This window comes from Lontra canadensis, unplaced genomic scaffold, assembly GCF_010015895.1.
Source record: "Lontra canadensis isolate GAN:19392208 unplaced genomic scaffold, GSC_riverotter_1.0 scaffold33, whole genome shotgun sequence".
Lineage (NCBI taxonomy): Eukaryota > Metazoa > Chordata > Mammalia > Carnivora > Mustelidae > Lontra > Lontra canadensis.
Genome location: NW_022631027.1, coordinates 20040446 through 20061100, shown reverse-complemented (window position 1 = coordinate 20061100; position 20655 = coordinate 20040446). Strand labels below are relative to the sequence as shown.

The 20655-nt window shown below is 40.3% G+C and overlaps 1 protein-coding gene across 1 annotated transcript in view; it reads right to left on the bottom strand.

The window, feature by feature from the left end:
* Positions 1 to 2706: 2706 nt before the first annotated feature.
* The window catches only part of FAM102B (family with sequence similarity 102 member B), an 88640-nt gene continuing 70691 nt past the window's right edge, over positions 2707 to 20655 (bottom strand). Inside the window, exons 6-11 of the mRNA XM_032867265.1 lie at positions 15036 to 15139; positions 10920 to 11015; positions 10370 to 10559; positions 10145 to 10272; positions 9315 to 9384; positions 2707 to 2749 (exon numbers count right to left, since the gene is read on the bottom strand). Coding sequence (XP_032723156.1) covers positions 2707 to 2749; positions 9315 to 9384; positions 10145 to 10272; positions 10370 to 10559; positions 10920 to 11015; positions 15036 to 15139 — 631 coding nt within the window. The remainder of the gene's footprint in view (positions 2750 to 9314; positions 9385 to 10144; positions 10273 to 10369; positions 10560 to 10919; positions 11016 to 15035; positions 15140 to 20655) is intronic.

The window sequence follows — 20655 nt, the reverse complement described above, 5'->3', positions numbered from 1 at the left end:
CAGTTGCTGAATATGGAAGCCTTCCACACCACAAAGGGGAGTCAACCATCAAAATGCGAACTGATGGCCCAGGGCTGCTTTGCCCACGCTACTCCGGATATCCTCTGGTCTCAGTTACCAGCTCCAGTCACAGGAAGTGGGCTTCTGACCGGCCTCTGTATTTCCCCCAAACAGAAGATTTGAAACTTCCTTATCGGACCACAAATAAATAACTTTAATATACCATTAATCCTTCTCTAGGATAGAATTAGACAAAGACAATGTTATAGATTTGCAAATTCTCTAAGACTGGGTGATCTGAAATTTGACTTTAATATTTAAAGACCAATATTAAGATCTAATTTTTCGAATCCAAAATTTTCTCAACTCCAAATGGAACCAAAAGTATACTTGGTATTTAAAAAGCAATTTTTAAAAATAGCTACATTGTCAAAATATAGCTACACAGTACATGCTCTAAGAAAAAACGGATAAGTAAGGCAGACATTTAAGCAAATTTTAACAAATATTTCCAGAGAACTGCAAATAAATGTGATTGCAAAGTATGCCCACCAATGCCACACAAAAAATGAATCCAGACTTATGCTGACTTTTCCCTCATCAATGTTTCTATTAAAATTATTTTCTACTACATAAATCAAGATGTATCTGGTGGCTGCTAAAATTACAGAGGCAAGATTTTTATGTTTTTCAAGATCTCCACATTTTGTTTTTTAAAAATAATTCTATATCGTTTTAAATACTGAGAGCCAGTCTTGTATAAAGGTATCAGGCCGAGGGCAGGCAAGGAGAAGATGGGCAATGTCTGAATTACAGGACCTTTTACATACTGAAGAATGTCCTCACTGAACCTCACTTACAGTCAATAGTTTTTATCATTTTCAAAATGGCAAAATTATTTGCATAAGTGCCAATAAAAAATACAGCCTAAGAAGTAATATTTTAAAAATAGAAAAATATGTTTTAAAACATGTCATAAATATTTGTAAACACTAGTTTCATATCTCTATTAAAACTTTGAGTTCCCCCCAATAATATATATGGATGGATCAGCTCATTTGTTAATCACAGAGAACAAATCTTTACCGCTTAAGCCAACCGTTTCCTTGGTTAGACTAAAATGGTCAGGTCAATTTTCTTCCTGCCAAAATAACAAAAGTATTACTAATGACTCAAGCTCTCTCTCAACATTCAAAAGATTCCAACATGGGGTTTCACCTTTTAAAAAATATCTGTTTGTATTAGAAATGGATTTATGTAGAATACCTAATCCTTGAAATGTTAAAAAACCTAAAACCCTAACAGGAACTACTCAAAATTTTCCAAAGCTCTACATTTGGACATTGAAATAATTTTCTTAATATATTTTCCCCTTACTTTGCCAACACAAAAATGGTTCACCTAGGCCAAAGTTATTCTAACGTATCGTGTTTTTTTCTGGACACGGTTTTGAAAGGAAGGACTGGGAATTACTGGTTCTAGAGAATCTGCACTTTTCTTCAGTGACTGAGTGACTCCAAGAACATTAAAACTTGTTATTTAAGACCAGAAAAACTTCCCATCTGATAAAAAAGATGGTCTGCCTGCTGAGCTTGTTAAACTGCATCCAGAGCAGATATTCTTACTTTTAAATCTATATTGGATTATGTCATAGCCTACTGTCTCAAAACAACTACTGTTACAGTAAAGAAAAAAACCATAGTATCCCCCGGCGGGGAGTTTAAAATAGGAAACCACGAGTCCATGTCAGTAATGTCAAGCAGCTGTCCCCGGTTTTATCTGCCACCTCCTTAGAATAATTTTCAGTTTCAGATATAAGTCTGAACTTAATACAGAAAAGGCCACTGTTTCTGACCATGCTACAATTTTCCTCCTGTCCTGAATTCTGACCCTGAAACCAGCAGATAGTATTCAGTTAGAACAGCTCTTAAGGTGCTTTAGGGGAGCCTAACCTATTAAATGTGAAACTTACCTTGAATCTCAACTATAGTGCTAGTAGGAGTTCTGCAGCTCATCTAACATTAACTAGTAACAATATGTGTTGCATAATAATGGCATTACACTCATTCACATATCTCAGACTTAAACACACTCCATTTGTGACGGATACAGTGAGAATTAAGCACTCTACACGTTTAAGTTGTAGTATAACATTTTCCCCCACACACGAACACCCAAACTTTATATCAATGATTCAATCAAGAAGAGTTAATAAGCAGTACAATACTGTAGGCAGGATAGAACATGGAAGATTTCCTTAAGAGATTATAACTATTTTGACAGAATTTATAGGATTCAGATGATTCACTTATTACCTCCCGGAACATTAAAATGATATAATTAGAGCCCAAACCTGTTGAACACCTCTGCTGCAGGTTTTATACGTCATACAGAACTCGGTATACTCGGGTGTATAGCGCTGCTTTCCCCACCCGGCTGTTCTGAAAGGAAAAGCAGGCCTTTCATTATCCTGTGCAGTGACCGCAAAAGCCGTGTGCCACTAGCGACACGTTGCCCAGCCCGTGGGTGCTCCAGTTCTGATGTTCCCTTTCGGTGGGTGGGACAGGATGGTGGTGGGCACTTTCCGAGAAGAAATCGGTGATGGCTTTCATCTTAACAGAGGAACGTGCTTGAATGAGGTGCCTCGACAGCTTGACTGCCCATGTCTCAGAGCCCCAGGGAAGCTCCAGTTCAGGAGTCTGACTGCTAGCGTTTGATCACGACTTGCTCATAAGCTCCAGACCCGACTCTACGACAGGAGGGGAGAAAAAAACCACTTCAAGGTCTTGAGCTATGATGCTTAAAACTGTTCCAGTGAACCTTGCCCTCATAGAAACAGTGCACTAGGCATTTTCTACTAGATTTGATTTCCACACAGTTTAAAGAGATCACAGTTAGAGAGTACTTGAAATAGTAAATGTTTATCATCAGTACATTGGAATGGTCTAGTCACACTTATTCCTGTGGTAATCTAGTATTATTCCTAAATCTTAACCTGTGCCAAGAAATTTCTTCTTGAAAAATGTTTATATATATATATATATATATATACACACACACACACACACACATACACACACACGTGTATATATATATATATAAATCAGTCTTATCCAAGAGTATATACTGACTGGCAATTTACCCAGGCCTTGCAGAGTTAACAGGTGACTGTTTCTAGTGTGTGGTGTCTTAATGTACCTTTCTAGAAAATGCAGGAATTCTTTTAGTTAACATGCTAATGTTTTTATTTTCCTTTTTTTTTTTTTTTTTTAAAGATTTCATTTATTTGAGAGAAAGCAAGCACAAGCAGGGGGAGAGGCAGAGGGAGACACAGACTTCCCACTGAGCAGGGAGCCCAATGTGGGTCTTGATCCCAGGACCCTGACATCATGACCTGAGCTGAAGGCAGACACTTAAGCTAATGAGTCCGCCAGGTGCCCCATGCTGATGTCTTTATATGTGGTCAGTGATGTAGACTGTACCAGTGTAATACGGATTTAGAGTGAAATGATTTTTTTAAAAAGAATTATTTGTTTATTTATTTATTAGAGTGCAGGAGAGCAGGGGGAGAGGCGGAGGGAAAAGGGTGGGGAGAGAAAGAGGGACAAAGAAGCAGACTTCCTCTTGAGCACAGAGGTTTGATTCCACAACCTTGAGATCATGACCTGAGACAAAATCAAAAGTTGGATGTTCAACCGACTGAGCCACCCAGGTGCCCCTAAAATGAAGTGATCTGGAAGAGGGGTTTATTTCTTCATTACCTTGGCTTGGCATACTGCTAGTTGTCCCCCTAACTCTATCCTCTCCTTCATGGTTCTAGCTACAGGCTGTATAGACATCTCAGCTAGAGGCCACATTTCCTAAACTCCTATGTTGACAGGTATTGGCATGAGACTCAGTTCCTCCCTCCATGGAACATGAGTGGGGATGTGTCAACTTCTGTCTCATAAAGAGAAATTGCTTGCTCTGGACCAGTAGCCATCCAAGTTTGACAACAGGTAGGGATGATGATGAAGGGCAAAACAGAGGGGACTTGGGTCCCTGAATCACTTTTTGAGGCCTAGCAGTCTCATCAGCCTGGCCATTGTATTTCTGGTTATCTTTGCTATAGCAGCTTAGCCTTTGCCCTGATCTTCCAGGTACTGACTGATCTCTATGAATGAAATGTGGAGAATGCTAAAAACTTAAAACTTGCAAGCTTTGTGACTAAAACAAGTATTTAAATGAAATAATGGCCTCATCAACAGAAGGTTTTTTATTGCTGATGCACCTAGTATCTTGGCCCTGTGTTATAATGGAATGAACACACATGCTCCTTCTATTGTTTCTTCATCTGGGAGGATAGAGGTTTTCTACAAGCCCATAAAAGCAGGGTCTTTTTGATGGCAGCTCAGTTTATTTTTAGGTGAGGAACTTTGAGCCCTCCTAAGTAAACAGGAGGGGAGCTGAAGAGGCGCTGTTGCATGGAGGGGACGGTATTATTGCTTAAAGTTATCACCAGTACCCATCTCCTCTGTCAAGATACCAGGGGCTACACTACCTGACCATTTCACTCTGAGTATGCCTGAGATCAGTAAGACCAGAAGCAACCACCATGACTGGTCTCTTCCCATATGGAATTTTAAGAGGAAATTCTAAACAATGGGAGAGAGGTACTGGTTACCAGCCCACTGTGGACTGAATTGGACTTTCCAGTTGACCGCTCAGAGGTCTTCTTCTTATAGATTCATTCTGCAGAAGAAACAGGAACATTCTCAATAGAACACCAGTGAACATTCACAGCTAAAGAAATTCAGAATTTGAAGGGACCTTGCTGAGTGCCGCCCCTGCACACTGGCTTTCAGAGGCCCTAAAATGGTTGTACTCTGGCAATGATGGAGTAACAGGAATCAGACTTTCCCTCCTGCTTTAAATAACTAGAAAATTTTTTACAGCACATGTAAAACAATAGTTTCACACACTGGACAATAGGCAGTACAGGACTGGTCCTAAGAGAATGGAACTCAGTGAAGAAAGCCCAGAGCGGTTTCCTTCAGGGTCCTTCCAGCATGCAGTGCAGGGAGAACCCAAACACAAGCAAGTGGTCTTTCTCAGAGCAGGGGTCAGGGGTCAGAGTTCGGGGAGGCTGGGGGCTAGAATCTGTAGGTGAGGATAACAGAAGGAGGGGCAGGTAAAAATAATGGCTGGAGAACTTCCAAACTTGAGGAAAACTGTAAACCACAGATGCATAAGCTCAATGAACCCCAAGCAGAATAAACACAAGAAAAACGCACCAAGGCGCATCATAACCAAACTGCTAAGAACCAGTGATAAAATCTTAAAAATGGTCAGAGACGAAAGATCAATCACATCGAGGAACAGAACCAACTGAAAGCAGACTTTTTGTCAGCAACTAAATGTCTCAGAGGCAAGCAAGGAGATGAAACCCTGCAACGTCTGTAGGTATCCCTGAGCTGGTCAGGCTGCATCCACAGGCTTCAAGGTATTACTGGGGATATTCCTCCTACATCTCCATTGTTTTTGCTCCGTTCTCTTCATTCTCAAGGGCTCACTTTCCTAACTAGGTATGCATGGTTCTCATACCTCTTCAGTGACTTGAGTAAATGATTCTAGGTCCATCTTGCGCTGCCAGTTTCTCTCTCAGAACAGACTGAATGCCAGCGCATTCGTTGCTCTGATACACACCAGCTAGTGATGGACAGCCTACCTATACAAGTATTGTGCTGGGCATTTCCCAGCAACTCTGCAAGAGAGAACTTCAATTGTGCATAATAGTACTTGAGTGTTTACTGCATACCAGTTTTTTTTTAGTCATTTACATGTTTTACCTCACTTCATTTAGCCTTATAACTCTTATGAGGTAGGTTCTGTTATTGTCACTAGTTTGTAGGTGAAGAGACAGGGAGAAATGGGGTAACTTACTGAAGATGCATGGCTGATACTCGGTGGAGCTTGGGACTGAACCCAGAAAGCCCAACTCCAGACCCTGTGTCGTTAACCCCAATGATATGTCTTTTTGGTGGCAAGTAAGAGATGTAATTTGTTAGGATTATAGCCAAGCTGGGTCATGACAGCTAAACCAGGAATGAAACCTATGTCTGAATGCATGGCCCATTCTCTTTTCACCATAATACACTGTCTCCAACATTCCTCAGTCTTTCTGTGGCATGTGATATTGTCTACTTCAACCCCTAATTATCGTCTTAGGCATTCAGGCATTGGGTGATGATTCTACTAACATTCATTTGGAAAGGGGGTAGGACCCAGTATTATGAATGCCTTTATAGCCTAGATCCTAGATTATCTCTCATAGAAATTATTTTTCTTTCCTCTGAATAACAATAACATACACAACTAGCATATACTGAGAGCTGTCCATGTGTTACGCACTGTGTTAAATACTTTACATAAGTTATCTAATTTAATCCTCAGCAAAATCCTGTGAGTTAGGTAATATTTATCACTCCCATTTTTCAGATGAGGAAAATAAGCCTTGCAGAGGTTAATAACATCAGTAAAGCAGATAGGGGTGGAAGTCTGACTGGGACCCTGAGCAGTCAGAAATTAGAGAAGAGATCTATCTGGGCATTTATTATTTTGGTTCCTTTTGGCTGGAGCTGTATTATTTGCTATTCTTCTACCTAAATTAATAATTGCTAGAGCTTACTGAGTATATTATGTCATTTACTCTTTAAATCAATCTCATGATTATCCCCACTTTTCAAGAGGGGTAACTAAAATTCCATTGAAGTTAAAAGATTTACTGAGGCCCCAAAAGTGGTCTGGCTAGGATATGAACCTAAACTCTTTAACTCAAAAACACGTGTTTCTCTACCGTACTTATCACTGTCCTCATAAATGTTATTTTTCTACCTGTTCTTTGCTACTAGTCTCTCCTTGCTCCTGTCTCCCTTCCCCACCCCCTCTCCCACTACAAATTATGGCTAGTTTTCTAAAATGCCCATCTGATAGATCACTCTTCTGCAAAGAATGATCAAACTGTACATATGATAAAAAAGGAGAATAAACTCTTTGTGATGGTGACAAAGGCCATTTACAACCTGGCTTTGAGATTGTTGCCAACCCCATGTTCCACAGCTCCCTTCGCATGCCCCCTCCTCAGAAGTACCTGTTCCCTGGCAAGTCCCTGAGTAGGTTACATTAGTCACAAGCCAGCTAGGAATACGGTGAGCTACCATGAACATGTCTGGACTCAAAGAGACAAGAGTCTGAATCTTCGTTTTATTATTAGTTTTAAGGCTTTGGGAAAATTCCTTTAACTTAACCTCTTTGTTTTCTCTTTTTAAAAACTAATAATAGTACTTTGTGAGTACTAAAAGAGATAATGCAAGAACTGAATGAAACATATATATGTGCCTGGCATAAAACAAATAATGCTCCATAAGTGTTATTGATAATTATTACATATTTACTATTATGTAATTAGATATTGTGATTATTATGCCTATAAGTTCCTTCTATTTGAACCTATTACCAGGAAAATTTGACTTCCTCATATCCACCTGTTTACCCCCCACTTACTTTTTAATTCTCCCAAGACTCTCTTCAGGTGTCAACTTCCTAGGAAGTTTTCTCTGTGTGAGTGTGGTCCCATCTCTGGTCTGTTTCCTCTACTTCTCTATATTATAGTATTTATTATACTGCTATAAATTTTAGTTTGTCTATCTCACCTGCTAGAAAGAGTCAGATAATAAATATTTTAGGCTTCGAGGGCCATTGTGATCTCTCCATACTACTCAGTTCTGCTACTGGAGCATCAAAGCAGCCATAGATAATACATAAATAAGTGTTGCTGTATTCCAATAAAACTATTTCTGCAAAAACAGGCAGTGGACCTACTTGGCTCATAGGCTGTAATTTGCCAGCCCCATATGCTCAGAACATGAGCTAGCTGAGGGTGAGCTGGGTCTTTCTGCTTTTGCATCCTTACCCATGACTTGGCCTAATACGTAGTTACTAAATTTAATGAATAGTAAGTCAGCGAGAGGGAATGAAAACTATAAATTGTGCTTACATCCTCTAAAAACCCCAGTTTCAAATGAACTATTCCCTCATAGTCTCCTTCTTACCTAACTATCACATCTGATTTTAGGTATTTACTGTATCCTTCATATCTTTTGGACCCTGCAAGATGCTGGACACATAGGAGGTACTGAACAAGACAAGTACTGCTGGAATGAGAGTACTGGTGAATGAGACATTCCTTCAGGTTTTGAGCATTAGAGAATAAAATAACTGTCTCTGACCAAGGGTGCTCCCTAACCCAACGCTGACTTATTCTGGAACTCTCCATAGATATTATGTGGAAAGACTGAGTACCGGGCTGCACATCAGGGCAGAGATCAGAATTCCTCAAGTGTTCTGAGCATCAGTGCTCACAACAATTTGCTGCAGGGCTAGGTATCAGAATGGGAAGTCTGGCAGGTGCCTTTTCTTCATTTGAATCTGATTAACTCTCAAAATGATGTTTGGTCTTTCACAACTGTTTTTAGAATGTATGTTAGACTCTGGTACGGTGGAGAAGAGGGGAGTACAAAAAAGGTTAATACCAAATGTATGCTGTGAGTGGCCGTGTAACTGCTCACGATAGAGAAGATCACTGACTGGAATGTAATTCTGCTTTGCTCTTTCTAAAATATCAGATTAAGAACTCTTCTTTTTTTTTCCCAAAGGACTGATTTGTCAGAGAGAGAGAGAATGAGTGCACAAGCAGAGGGAGCAGCAGACTCCCCACTGAGTAGGGAGCCTGATATAGGGCTCTATTCCAGGTCCCTGAGATCATGACTTGAGCTGAAGGCAGGCAGATGCTTAACCAACTGAGCAACCCAGCCGTCCCCTAAGAACTCTTCCCTAAACATCCTTTTTTTTTTTTTTAAGAGATTTTATTTATTTATTTGAGAGTGAGAATGCACACAAGCAGCGGGAGAGGCAGAAACAGACTCCCTGCTGAGCAGAGAGCCCAAAACGGGACTTGATCTCAGAACCCTGGGATCATGACCTGAGCTGAAGGAAGACACTCAACAATTGAGCCATTCAGGGGTCCCTAAACATCCCTTTTCATTGCATCTTGCCCCATGTTCTTCTGGTCCTCTACTAATACATTCTAAAAACACATTTAAGAAAATCAACAAACTTATAAAATATAATTTCAAACATACTCAAGATAAGGAAAACTCAGAGCTGTAATTCTACACGGAAGCACTGTATGTGTTTTCTAGCCTCAGTCTCATACAAAGTTTGTACCCTTCATCTTCCACTCAAGAACATTTAAAAGAAAAAGGCAGACTACATACCTGTTTGGAAGATGATGGCTGCCAAAGGTTGTACTTCCCCCAGGTCCCACAAATAACCTCAGGCCTTCTTCTGCAATTCACATTTAAATATTTGTTATAGGGACATTTATCAGATTATTGTCAAACAATATTCCTCTTGTACTCAATTCATATTTTACATTTCAGTTTTATTAAAGAAATAAAAAACTTAGCTACATGCATGTTCTCAAATAGGCAATCTAGAAGATATTGTAGTTATTTCTCATCAACTTCCCTAAAGCTATTTTTCTTTAAAACTGAGTAAAGAAGACATCTCTTCCTATAAATTTCTACAAGTAAGGTTTAATTATTTCTCTTTACAACCAGTTACACGGTGAAACTAAGTCCATTGTTAACTGCTCTCTATTCACACCAGCATGAATAATTACACCTTTCAAACTGATGGCATGTAAATTCCTCAGAAGGAATAAAAGATTCTGTTATTCACTCTCATCTCAAGATCACCACCCAACTCTCCAAATTACACAGTGATGTGAAGTATCTGTGTCCAGTTATGTCAAAACAGGTGAGACATCTGTCATAAGGTATGTAAATATGGTGGACGTTGAGGCATACACAATAAAACCTTTCTTTAAAATTGGTGTTTTTAAACTAAAGTTCATTCTTTTCCCAATTTAATATCCATTCCTGGAAATACATGAGCTACAAAGTCATCTTCGGATTTTCATGGGCAATGAAATTTACTTTACCAGCATGCAACAGTGTGATGTAGGGTCCCTTTCCTGTTGGGCACGCAGACCACACAAACCTGGGTTGCAGACATCTATGCACATTTAATGTTATCCACCCACCTTCCGCACTGGAATCTAGGCTGAAGTCTTGACTCTGAAGTATTTTCTCCACAATATCATCCGCATCCACTCTGGTGTCATCTACTCGCTTCAGTTGAGATTCTACAGAATCTTGCTTCACTGGGCATCTAGAAAAATTTTTTAAAAAATTTTCTCCTCCTTCTTCTTATGTTATGAAAATAAAGTTGTTTTTTCTCTCCATTTAAATACAAACTGAAAGCATACCTTGTGAGCAGGTCTGAAGCCGTATCTTCTTTGCCGACTAGATCAAGGTTTGGTTCGGCTGTTTTTGGCTCAATTTCATCACAGGGCTCTAGAATGCTTTCGATGCCTGTTGACGTGCTTCCCACTGAGGTGTTTCTCCTGTGGCAGAGCTCCGAGAAACTGGATGACCGGGAGTGGCAGGAGCTATACCCTGTCAGAGAAAAGCACTTTGGATAAAATACGAGTATCAAATACACTGCAATCAGGCATTCTTCTCCCATACCACAGCAATTCCAAGTAATCCCTTAGAGCAATAAATGTCTAAGGGAATTCAGCCTCACTGTTAGGCTCTACCTGATACTTTTTTTTTTTTTTTTTTAAGATTTTATTTATTTATTTGACAGACAGAGATCACAAGTAGATGGAGAGGCAGGCAGAGAGAGAGAGAGAGGGAAGCAGGCTCCCTGCTGAGCAGAGAGCCCGATGCGGGACTCGATCCCAGGACCCTGAGATCATGACCTGAGCCGAAGGCAGCGGCTTAACCCACTGAGCCACCCAGGCGCCCCTCTACCTGATACTTTTGACTGCTGGCTTGCATAGCTTGATGTTCTAGAATGTCCACAGGCACCAAGTTCATCTGGAACAGAGGCACTCTTTGCTGAAAGATCTGCAATATGTCATAACACGATGTTACTAAGACTGCCAACAAGTCAATGGTCAATTTGTATTCTCATCTGCAGATTTTATAAACTGCCAAGTTCATTACCAAAAAAATTAGTTAGAAAGTGAAAGAGACCCTTTTAAAAACTGGTACGATGTTCAACTCTGTTGCAAAAAATTAAAAAAATGTAAATACCTGAGTTTATTGAAGAAATACAGTTTTGTTTTTTTTTCCCAGAAGATTTAACAGCATTCTATCTTAAACCATTTTGGCTTTTTTTTTTTTTTTAGGATTTTATTTATTTATTTGACAGAGAGAGATCACAAGTAGACGGAGAGGCAGGCAGAGAGAGAGAGAGAGAGGGAAGCAGGCTCCCTGCTGAGCAGAGAGCCCAATGTAGGACTCGATCCCAGGACCCTGAGATCATGACCTGAGCCGAAGGCAGCGGCTTAACCCACTGAGCCACCCAGGTGCCCCAAACCATTTTGGCTTTTATGTTCAATATTTCTTTAATAAAAATGAGTTGGATGTATTCTTATACTTACAAAAAAGCCAGGTTTTTGTGTGCTTTTTGAGGAAATCTTGCTCTCAAAAAATCTATCACAGCAGTAAAATAAAGAGCACTCTGTTATTTTAATGTTAGTGTTGCTAGTGCTAGGCTATAATTTGGGCAAATGTCTGTGGTTTAAATCAACACAGCATGGAATGCAGCAGGGAGAATAAAAGTTCTCAGGAATTGATTATAGTATTCAGTTTCAAAGTAAATGTACAAAAAACAAACAAACAAAAAACAAAACCCCAAACCAAAAAACCAACTGTCATTTCTAGCAGTTCCTGATAATATGCATGTTCCAGATGCCAATTATGTATTTCCAGAAGGAAGCTCCTCAGAATGCAAAACTGTGGCCATTTTCATTAGCGTGAAATATTTGGAAACTAGAACTGTTTTTCACTTAGAGGGCAAAAGGAAACCAACCAAGTAATACAGCAATTACACAGCAGTTCTATAAATGGTATTGGATGCAGCCGGACTAAGAAATGCTGCCCACCAAGGAAGCTCCTGGAGCGACCTGGCCCTTCTGCAAAGGTTTCTCAATTCTGGACAGGCCATAAGATAGGAATCCAAATCAGCATCCCTGGGCCTGCTCTACAGTGGTCCTAAACACAAAAGTGAACTCTAGCAAGATCGAAACCCGAAGTGGTGGTTCATGAATCAGGAATGATACAGGACTAAACTTTTACACCGAGGGTTATCTCAGATTTTAATTCATCCATTTATCTACTGGTTTTCAAAATGCATTCATTCAATAATTATTAAACTCTTACCAAGTCAGGTGCCCAGTAGTATATAAGATATAGGGGATACAAAATAAATGCTCAGAGTTTATTTATTCATTTTTTAAAAGATTTTATTTATTTGATAGAGGTGGTGAGAGAGCACAAGCAGGGGGAGCAGCAGAGGGAGAGGGCCAAGCAGGTTCTCCGCTGAGCAGGGAGCCTGATGTGGGCCTCAATCCCAGGACCCTGGGATCATGACCTGAGCCGAAGGCAGACGCTTAACCATCTGAGACACCCAGGTGCCCCCATTCATTTATTTTTTTAAAAAGATTTAAGAAATAATTTTATCCATTTATTTGAGAGAAAGAGAATGTGCAGGAGGTGGGGAGAGAGAGAAGCAGGCAGGGAGCCTGATGCAGGACTTGATCCTAGGACCCTGAGATCATGACCTGAGCCAAAGGCAGACACTTAACTGACTGAGCCACCCAGGCACCCCAAATGCTCAGAGTTTAGAGGGATAAGTGGTTATGACGCAATGTGGCAAGAACTGAGAAAGCATTATTAAGAGCTTCACAGGACCAGTACATCAGGTAGTTGGGGCAAGACCTCATAGAGGAAACTAACTCAAGATCTTTAATCTCATATAGGAACTCTTTGGCAAGACTTGTGGGGAAAAAGCATGCCTCATGTGCAGAGAACAGACTGTTTGGTACAGTCAGAACACTGGGTAGTTGGGCAGAGATGACTGAAGGGAAAAGAGATGAACAGATGCCTGGTAGTGAGTGACTTTCTATGCGTTTAAAGAAGGAAATAATTCGATGGCTCTAAGCACAGGTGTGATGTGACCAAATCTACAACCCCGCCACAGGATGGACAGGTCATGGAGGAGTGAAGGCTTCCACAATCACCCAGCTGAGAGTGAGGGGTGGTTAGCAGGGCTTGATTGCCAAGTACATGAGTGTGCACGGGTAAGTGAGATAGAATATGCAGGAGGAAGAGTTGGGAAGACATGTGCCAGGTGTGGGGAGCCTGAGGTGCCTGAGGACGCCTGGTCACCGCGCAGTAGATTGCTCCCGTGCCCCTGGCCTTATGCTGGAGGTACAAAGACAAAACCTGATTTGGAAGAACCTGGAGTCTGGCTGAGGAAAAACAAACAGATGGATTTCAGTAGAACAGGGAACATGGAAAGTGGACCTTCCCAGAAAGCATTTGGAAATGTGCACCTGGAGTTTAGCGGGGAGGTCTCAAGGCAACACAGATTTGTAAACTAAAGTGTTTGATTCATATTTACATGATCACATTTACATGAATGTGATAGCTAAATCCCCGGGGGTGTAAAGGATATTGCCCAGGGACGGTGGGAAGAAGGTGGAAGAAGATGAAAAGGCCTCCAAGAAGCTGGAGAAGGAAAGGTCAGGGAGGTGGGAGCCAAGGGAAAAGAAGACTTCAAGAAAGAGTAATGGCCAAATCAGGTGAGAGCAGAAACAATGCCCACAGGAAATGACAGTCATATTACTAGAGCCATCATCAGTACAGGGCAGAAGACAGAAGCCAGGTGGACATGTATTTAGGAATAAATGTGCACAGTATATTCTTTCTAGAAATTTGGCTCTAAAAGGTGTGAAAGAGGGAAGGAAAAGAGCGGAAAGCAGAGGAGGGGAAGCTGCACAAAGAAGAGCAGTAGACAAAGGATGTAGGGCCAGTGAGGGTTTTTTTCTTTTTTTCTTTTTAAAATAAAGAATTCAGTTTAAATCCTGAAGAGAAGGAGCTAATAGAAAGGTTAAAAGTATGCAAAGGATTCACTGATCCTAAATCAGGAGATCCGAAATCTTCTCTTTGAGCATCTATGAAGGTGGTGAAAATGTTAATCTCATCACTACACCTCTCTTTGCGTTCTTTCAAATAATAACCTCGCTCAAAAGGAAGGGAAGAAAGGAATCTCTTAAATCCTTTTTCTTCCACCAGCTTAACATTTTCCCCACCCTGCTTTTAACTCCTGGAGCAGATTCTGAGGACAGCTGGGAGTCTGCCTGGAGAAGCACTGGGGAGGGCAATAAGGCAATTTTTAGCCCGCAGCCCTGACCCACCCAATCAAAACCTCTGGCTGCAGGTTTAACAAGCCCACCAGGTGACTCTGATGAACACTCCTGTTTGGGAACCATTGACAGAGGAAAGCGATCCAGGGAGGAGGAGCAACACCTGACAGGTGGCTAGCAGATTGCTGGGCACATGGAATGGGCAAACTCCCAGGGTTCCAGGTTGCACCTGCAGGGAGCAGAAGTACACAGTGGGGGGATGGGAGGGGGTGGGAGTGGGTGTCACTGCAACATTTAACTCTTAATCTGTCAGTGCCTAAAGTTTTAGACAAATGAAGCATTGGCTTAACCCAAAACTCCATAATTAAAGCTCTGCTGATAATTATTGGCCCATTTCAAGCTATCTACCCATAGAATTTTTTTGTGTTTGTTTTAAAGATTTTATTTATTTATTTGACAGAGAAATCCCAAGTAGGCAGAGAGGCACGCAGAGAGAGAGGGGGAACTCCCCATGGAGCAGAGAGCCTGATGCGGGGATCGATCCCAGGACCCTGAGACCACGACCTGAGCCAAAGGCAGAGGCTTAATCCACTGAGCCACCCAAGTGCCCCTACCCATAGAATTTTAAGTCCGGGTGGGACGTGGGACTTGGGGAATCTTTCAGGATGTCAAGTAGCACAAATGAAAAAACCAGTACGCCACACACCCATACCTGCTATTCCGAGATGGATTTTGAGAGTCTCTCCACCTTTTCTGTCTTCTTCCAGAGATTCAGATTCACCAGCAATTGGTATAGACATCGATGTAGAAGGAGGCCTATAAAAAAATATTCCTAAGGATCAGAACTTGATTGATGGGTAAATCAGAAAACTTGATAGTGGTAATGATTGGCTGTGGAGTCAAAATGCAGCCTTAGTAAGGTGCCTGCATAATGCTACCTCGTTGAGGGTGAGCGTAATATAAATCAACAAATACTGTATGAGCTTCTTCAAAACTGGAAAAAGATTCATGGGGGAAAAAAAGGATTTTTAATCAACAGAGAATGTGAGACCAGAAAGGGCACTGCCTTCACGGAGTCCGAGAAAGAGAGAGGAGCTCTGTCCACGTGTCCCCAGCACCATCAGTGCATGATGCTTCAGGTGTCAACTCTGAGACAACATGGGGACGTATGGAGAATCAAGCGCCTCTGCATCTGAGGTTGGGAGTGGTATCATGCCTCCTGCTCCAGCTCTCTTGTCGGCTCTACTAACTGGTTCAATGGTTTTGTCTTCTACCTTCTTCTTTGTAAACAGTTCACCTAGCCCAGGGGGGAGTCTGTAAAGAACTCCAGTTGTTTAGATTTGCTTTCTGGGCTGGATTCTCTGGGACAGGTCATGGATATATTTTCATTGGCCAATTCTAGGCTCCTATCTCCCTATGGAAGCTATGTAGCATGGAGGGGCAAGTTTGAGTTCTAACAAGAACTTTTTGTTTGTTTGTTTGTTTTACATAAAACATTCCCTAACCTATTGAGGTTGATAGTTTAAAAAAAAAAATCATATCTTCCTAGAGACTACGCCTTGTTGACCTGAGGTAAAATAGAAAGGTGGCTGCAGGAATTGTGAAGCTGACCTACTATGTGGCAATTCTCGTTTCTGTTATTTTGTATTTATTGAAATTCAAAGCATACTAGCAAAGTACCTCCAAAATAAGGATTACTAAAATAAACTAAAAAAGTATTTCCAAAATCAAGATGACCAAAAATTAGTTAGCCTGAGTATATTAGTCATCTCTGTTGCTGTAACAAATTACCACACACTTAGAGACCAACACAAATTTATTATCTTACACTTCTGCAGGTTAGAGGTCTGACACAGGTTCCACTGGACTAAAATCAAGGCGTTGGCAGGACCACACTCCTCCCTGGAGGCTTTGGGGGTGAATCTGTTCCCTCTTTTCCAGTTTCCAGGGACCACCTGCATTCCTTAGCTCATGGCTCCTTCCTCTTGTCTTCAAAGCCAGAAAAGTTACATCTTTCTCTGTTCTGTATTTCACATTTGTGAAATTTGTCTTCCAATTGTCTCTTCCCTTGGATTATATCTCTTCTCTTTAAGGGCCCTTAGGATTATATTGGGCCCATCTGGAGAACCCAGAATAATCTCCCTGAGGCCAGCAGATTAGTACCTTAATTCCACCTGCCACCTTATTCTTCTTTGCCATTTAATCCAACATATTCACAAATTCTGGGGATTAGGATGTAGACATCTTGGGGAGGGGTGCTAATGCCACATGAATGCCACGCATTAAATATACCACAGTTTAATAGTCTCATGGCAGTTCAGTAATTGTCATTCAGCTGCCTAAATCTACAGAATTTATCTTTTTAATTTATATAAAACATTAAGCCAGGTAGATGTAACAGTAACAAAAAAAGTAAAGCAATATAAAACAAATTGTACATTTCAAAGTAGTAGTTATTTGTGTGTATATGTTCATATATGTATATATAAAACTATACATGTAGTCACGTGTAAATGTGTATATATTATATGTGTACATATGCTATGTGGTAATTCTTTAATTCTTACTAATTATCTCAATAGAATCTGCAGGCTATTCAGGTCCTTGAAGACAGAGACATTTAAGATTGCCATTAACCTATTTAATTTGTAGATTATTTCTATCCTATGATCTCCTAAATTCCAAAATTGCACACCCTGGCGGGATATTTTCTTTTTAAAACTATCTATCTAGAACATGAATGGGGGTGGGAGTGGAGGCTGGGGGAGGGGCAGAGGGAGAGAGAATCTTACACAGGTTCCACACTCAGAGCAAGCCCAACATGGGGCTTGATCTCAGATTATGGACCCTGAGATCATGACATGAACCCAAATCAAGAGTTGGATGTTAACTGATTTAGCCACCCAGGTGCCCCCTGTTGGGATATTTTCAAGTATGTGTCCTGCAAGTACACTGACGTCAATATATATCCCTAACTAAAGCCATCTTCTTTTCCCAAATCTGCTTTCTTCTTGTATTCCCCTACTCCGAATGCCATCATGGTCAATGAAGTAACCAAAACCAGAATCCTAGATGCTGCCTGTGGGTCCTCCCTACTCGCATTTCTCCACAGCCAATCAATTTCCAAATCACACAGACTCTCTCATATTTCTCCTATTTATCATATCTTGTCAGCCTCCACTAATTACTTCAGTTTGGTCTTCTTTATACATTATGACCACGAGAGCCTCCCTCTATCCATTCCTTCTGAAGTGTGCCTGTGAACATGTCTCCATCCCTCCACCTCTTAGACCCATTCTCCAGCCCTCAGGGGTCTCAGCCTGTAGCCTCTTCCCTTTCTCGCCCTCTCTCATCTCTGCCCTTTCCAGTCCAGCCTGACTTCAGGGCCATGACACTTTTAGCAATACCTTCAGTTTGGCATCCCTTGTTCTGCAGTCTCAAGCACCTTGAAGAGCCCCAAGCCTGTACAATTTTACTTCTCTTCATTTACTGCTCAAATACTGGGGCAACTAAGCATTATGGATAAAATTCATTAATCATGGGAAATGAATGATATTAAGGCAAATTTAAAAATCTTAGCTGGGCCCTGGCAGCTCTCCTAAGTCTCCCTAGACAACTCAGTCTATGTTGAATAAATAATCACTGACTGTTTAGTTTGTGTCAGTTTTTATTCTGTTACCCCTTTTTGTTCTGAAAATGTTTTTGTACCCCTTTATCAGATATTGTGTAATATAGCTCAATTACAGAATGAAAGAGATGAGATTTTAATTTCACAGTAATGTTTACAGTGTGTGAAAAATAACCTAAAATGACAATATTACCTACTTAGTATTCCTGCCCTGTAACAGCACCATAAACTTGTGCAAGCCATTTTCTTTTCCTAGAGCATCTTTACCCATCTCCTCTGCTTCATAATTTCCTATTCATCCCCTAAAAATTAGCTCAGTGTCACCTGCCCTCAGTGAAGACTTTCCTGGCTTTTTTTTTTTTTTTAAGATTTTATTTATTTATTTGACAGAGAGAGACAAGAGAGACAGAGAGAGAGGAAACACAAGCAGGGGAAGTGGGAGAGGGAGAAGCAGGCTCCTTGCTGAGCTGGAAGCCCAATGTGGGGCTCACTCCCGGGACCCTGGGATCATGACCTGAGCCCAAATGACTGAACCACCCAGGCACCCCAACTTTCCTAGTTTTTAAGAAAAAGTAGTTAGGGATTATCTCTCCTCTATGCCTTGAGAGCATCATATGTCCTGTGTCCATCTCCCAAATAAACAGTGAATCCTTCAGAGCAGGGGCTGGTCTTAATTTAGTTTGGTAAATGTTAGCACATGGTAGACAATCAATGCACATGTATTGAATAAATGAGTGACTCTTGGGACCTTGGACAAATTAGTTTCTTGACCTCTGAGCTTCAAGGTCCTCTTTTTTTTTTTTAAAGATTTTATTTATTCATTGACAGAGAGAGAGATCACAAGCAGGCAGGGAGGCAGGCAGAGAGAGAGGAGGAAGCAGGCCCTCCGCAGAGGAGAGAGCCCGATGCCACTGAGCCACCCAGGCGCCCCAAGGTCCTCACTTTAAAAATATGGAAAAAGCATCAGAGTTGTTTCAAGAATTAAACTGGGATAATAATAATAGTCATTAAATCATTTTGACAAATAGTAATTTCCTTCCTCCCAGAATGTGAATGTTCCAGAGCCCCAGCTACTCAAGAGGATTACATCATCCCTTGATCTGCTTTCCCACTAAGTTGTCAGGTGCCAGTGAAGCACAGAATTTCTCTCCCAAAATATCCTTTGTCTTTATTAGCACTAGTGGTTTGCTTTCTTTTCAGCCAGTTTCATTCTTTTACTAGAGCTGGTGGATATTTGATAAGTTGCAGAGACTACAAAAGAGAGTTTAGGGCAGACAGTTATGAGCCTGACTTACCAGCTGTCTTATGCATAAATATAGACTCATGGTATGAAATTTGTCTTTCAGAAAAATAATATAAGCCATATTACAGATCCTCTGCTCATAAAATATCAAAGCTAGAATTTAAAGCTGAGAATGTTAAAGATTTGCTGTATTCTTGTTAGTTTCTCTACTAGGTTTCTAAAAACTTTTTTTTTTAATTTTTTAAAAAAACTTAAAAATTTTTTTTCATGAAAAATTCAGACAGACAAAAGCAGAGAAAATAGTGGAATGAACCTCCCCAGCAGTTAGTCACTTACATCTAGGTTTTACAGACAAATAGTCGTGTCACTCAATTGCTTTGTGCCTTAATTTTCTCAACTGTAAGATGAGAACTTGGATTATATAACACTTTTAAAACTGTGAAGCTCCCTTAGAGACTTCAGGGGTAGTAAGGTATTATATCTTTTTGACCCACAATAGAAAAATGCTATATACTGGGATTCATCATACATTGGAGCAGAAGGACTTTGTGGCTAAAAAAAAAAAAAATCACTGGACTAGACAACTTCCAACATTATTTTCAGCTCTAAAGCACTGTGATTTTATATTTCTGATATATACTAAAATACAACCTAATAAAAATAATTTACTTTTTACATCATTTAAACACTTTCCTATTCAGTCCACACTCAGCATGTACAAGTGCATGGATGTGTTAGAGCTGTCCTTTTTCCACTGACACATGTACAATTTCAGATATTTAGAGAAAAGAGAAAATAAATATTGGGGGTTTCATTTTCCTGAGAAATACTTTTATGATCTTGGGATTAGGTAAGGTCTGTTTATGCTAATGAGTTACAAACATCTTTTTCTATAAATAGAAACTCTAGACTGTCTGATTTACATTCCTGGAGATAATACAGAATATAAGATGATCTATTTTTTAGCTCTTTAGTATTTCAGTTGCACAAATAGATAAAATGCTAGAGAAAGGGCCAGAAAGGGAATATTTATAAGTTCATGAGAAGGAATGATGAATTCCTTTTCTTCTACTTACTTTTGCTGCTCATTTTCTTATTTCACCCTAAGCTGATTCACTAGAAAAACACTGTTACCTAAGAAGCCAAATACAGTATAGCAAAAATTGTTTAGTCCAAATAGAGCAGGATATAAAGAAATAAGCCACGAAATTAAGGTTTGAGAGAGGACAACACAGGAAGGATAAGTTACAATAAAATGCATAGTTTAATCAATAACTGATTTGGACAAAAATATGTATTTTCATCTTTATAAAACACTGTAAATAGAAAACTACATAGACATCACTATTGAAAATTTTTTTTGAAATTTAGATTGAGAGAGAGTGTGGTGGGAGGGCCAGGGGGAGAGGGAGAGAGATAATCTCAAGCAGACTCTCCCCTGAATGCAAAGCCTGATACAGG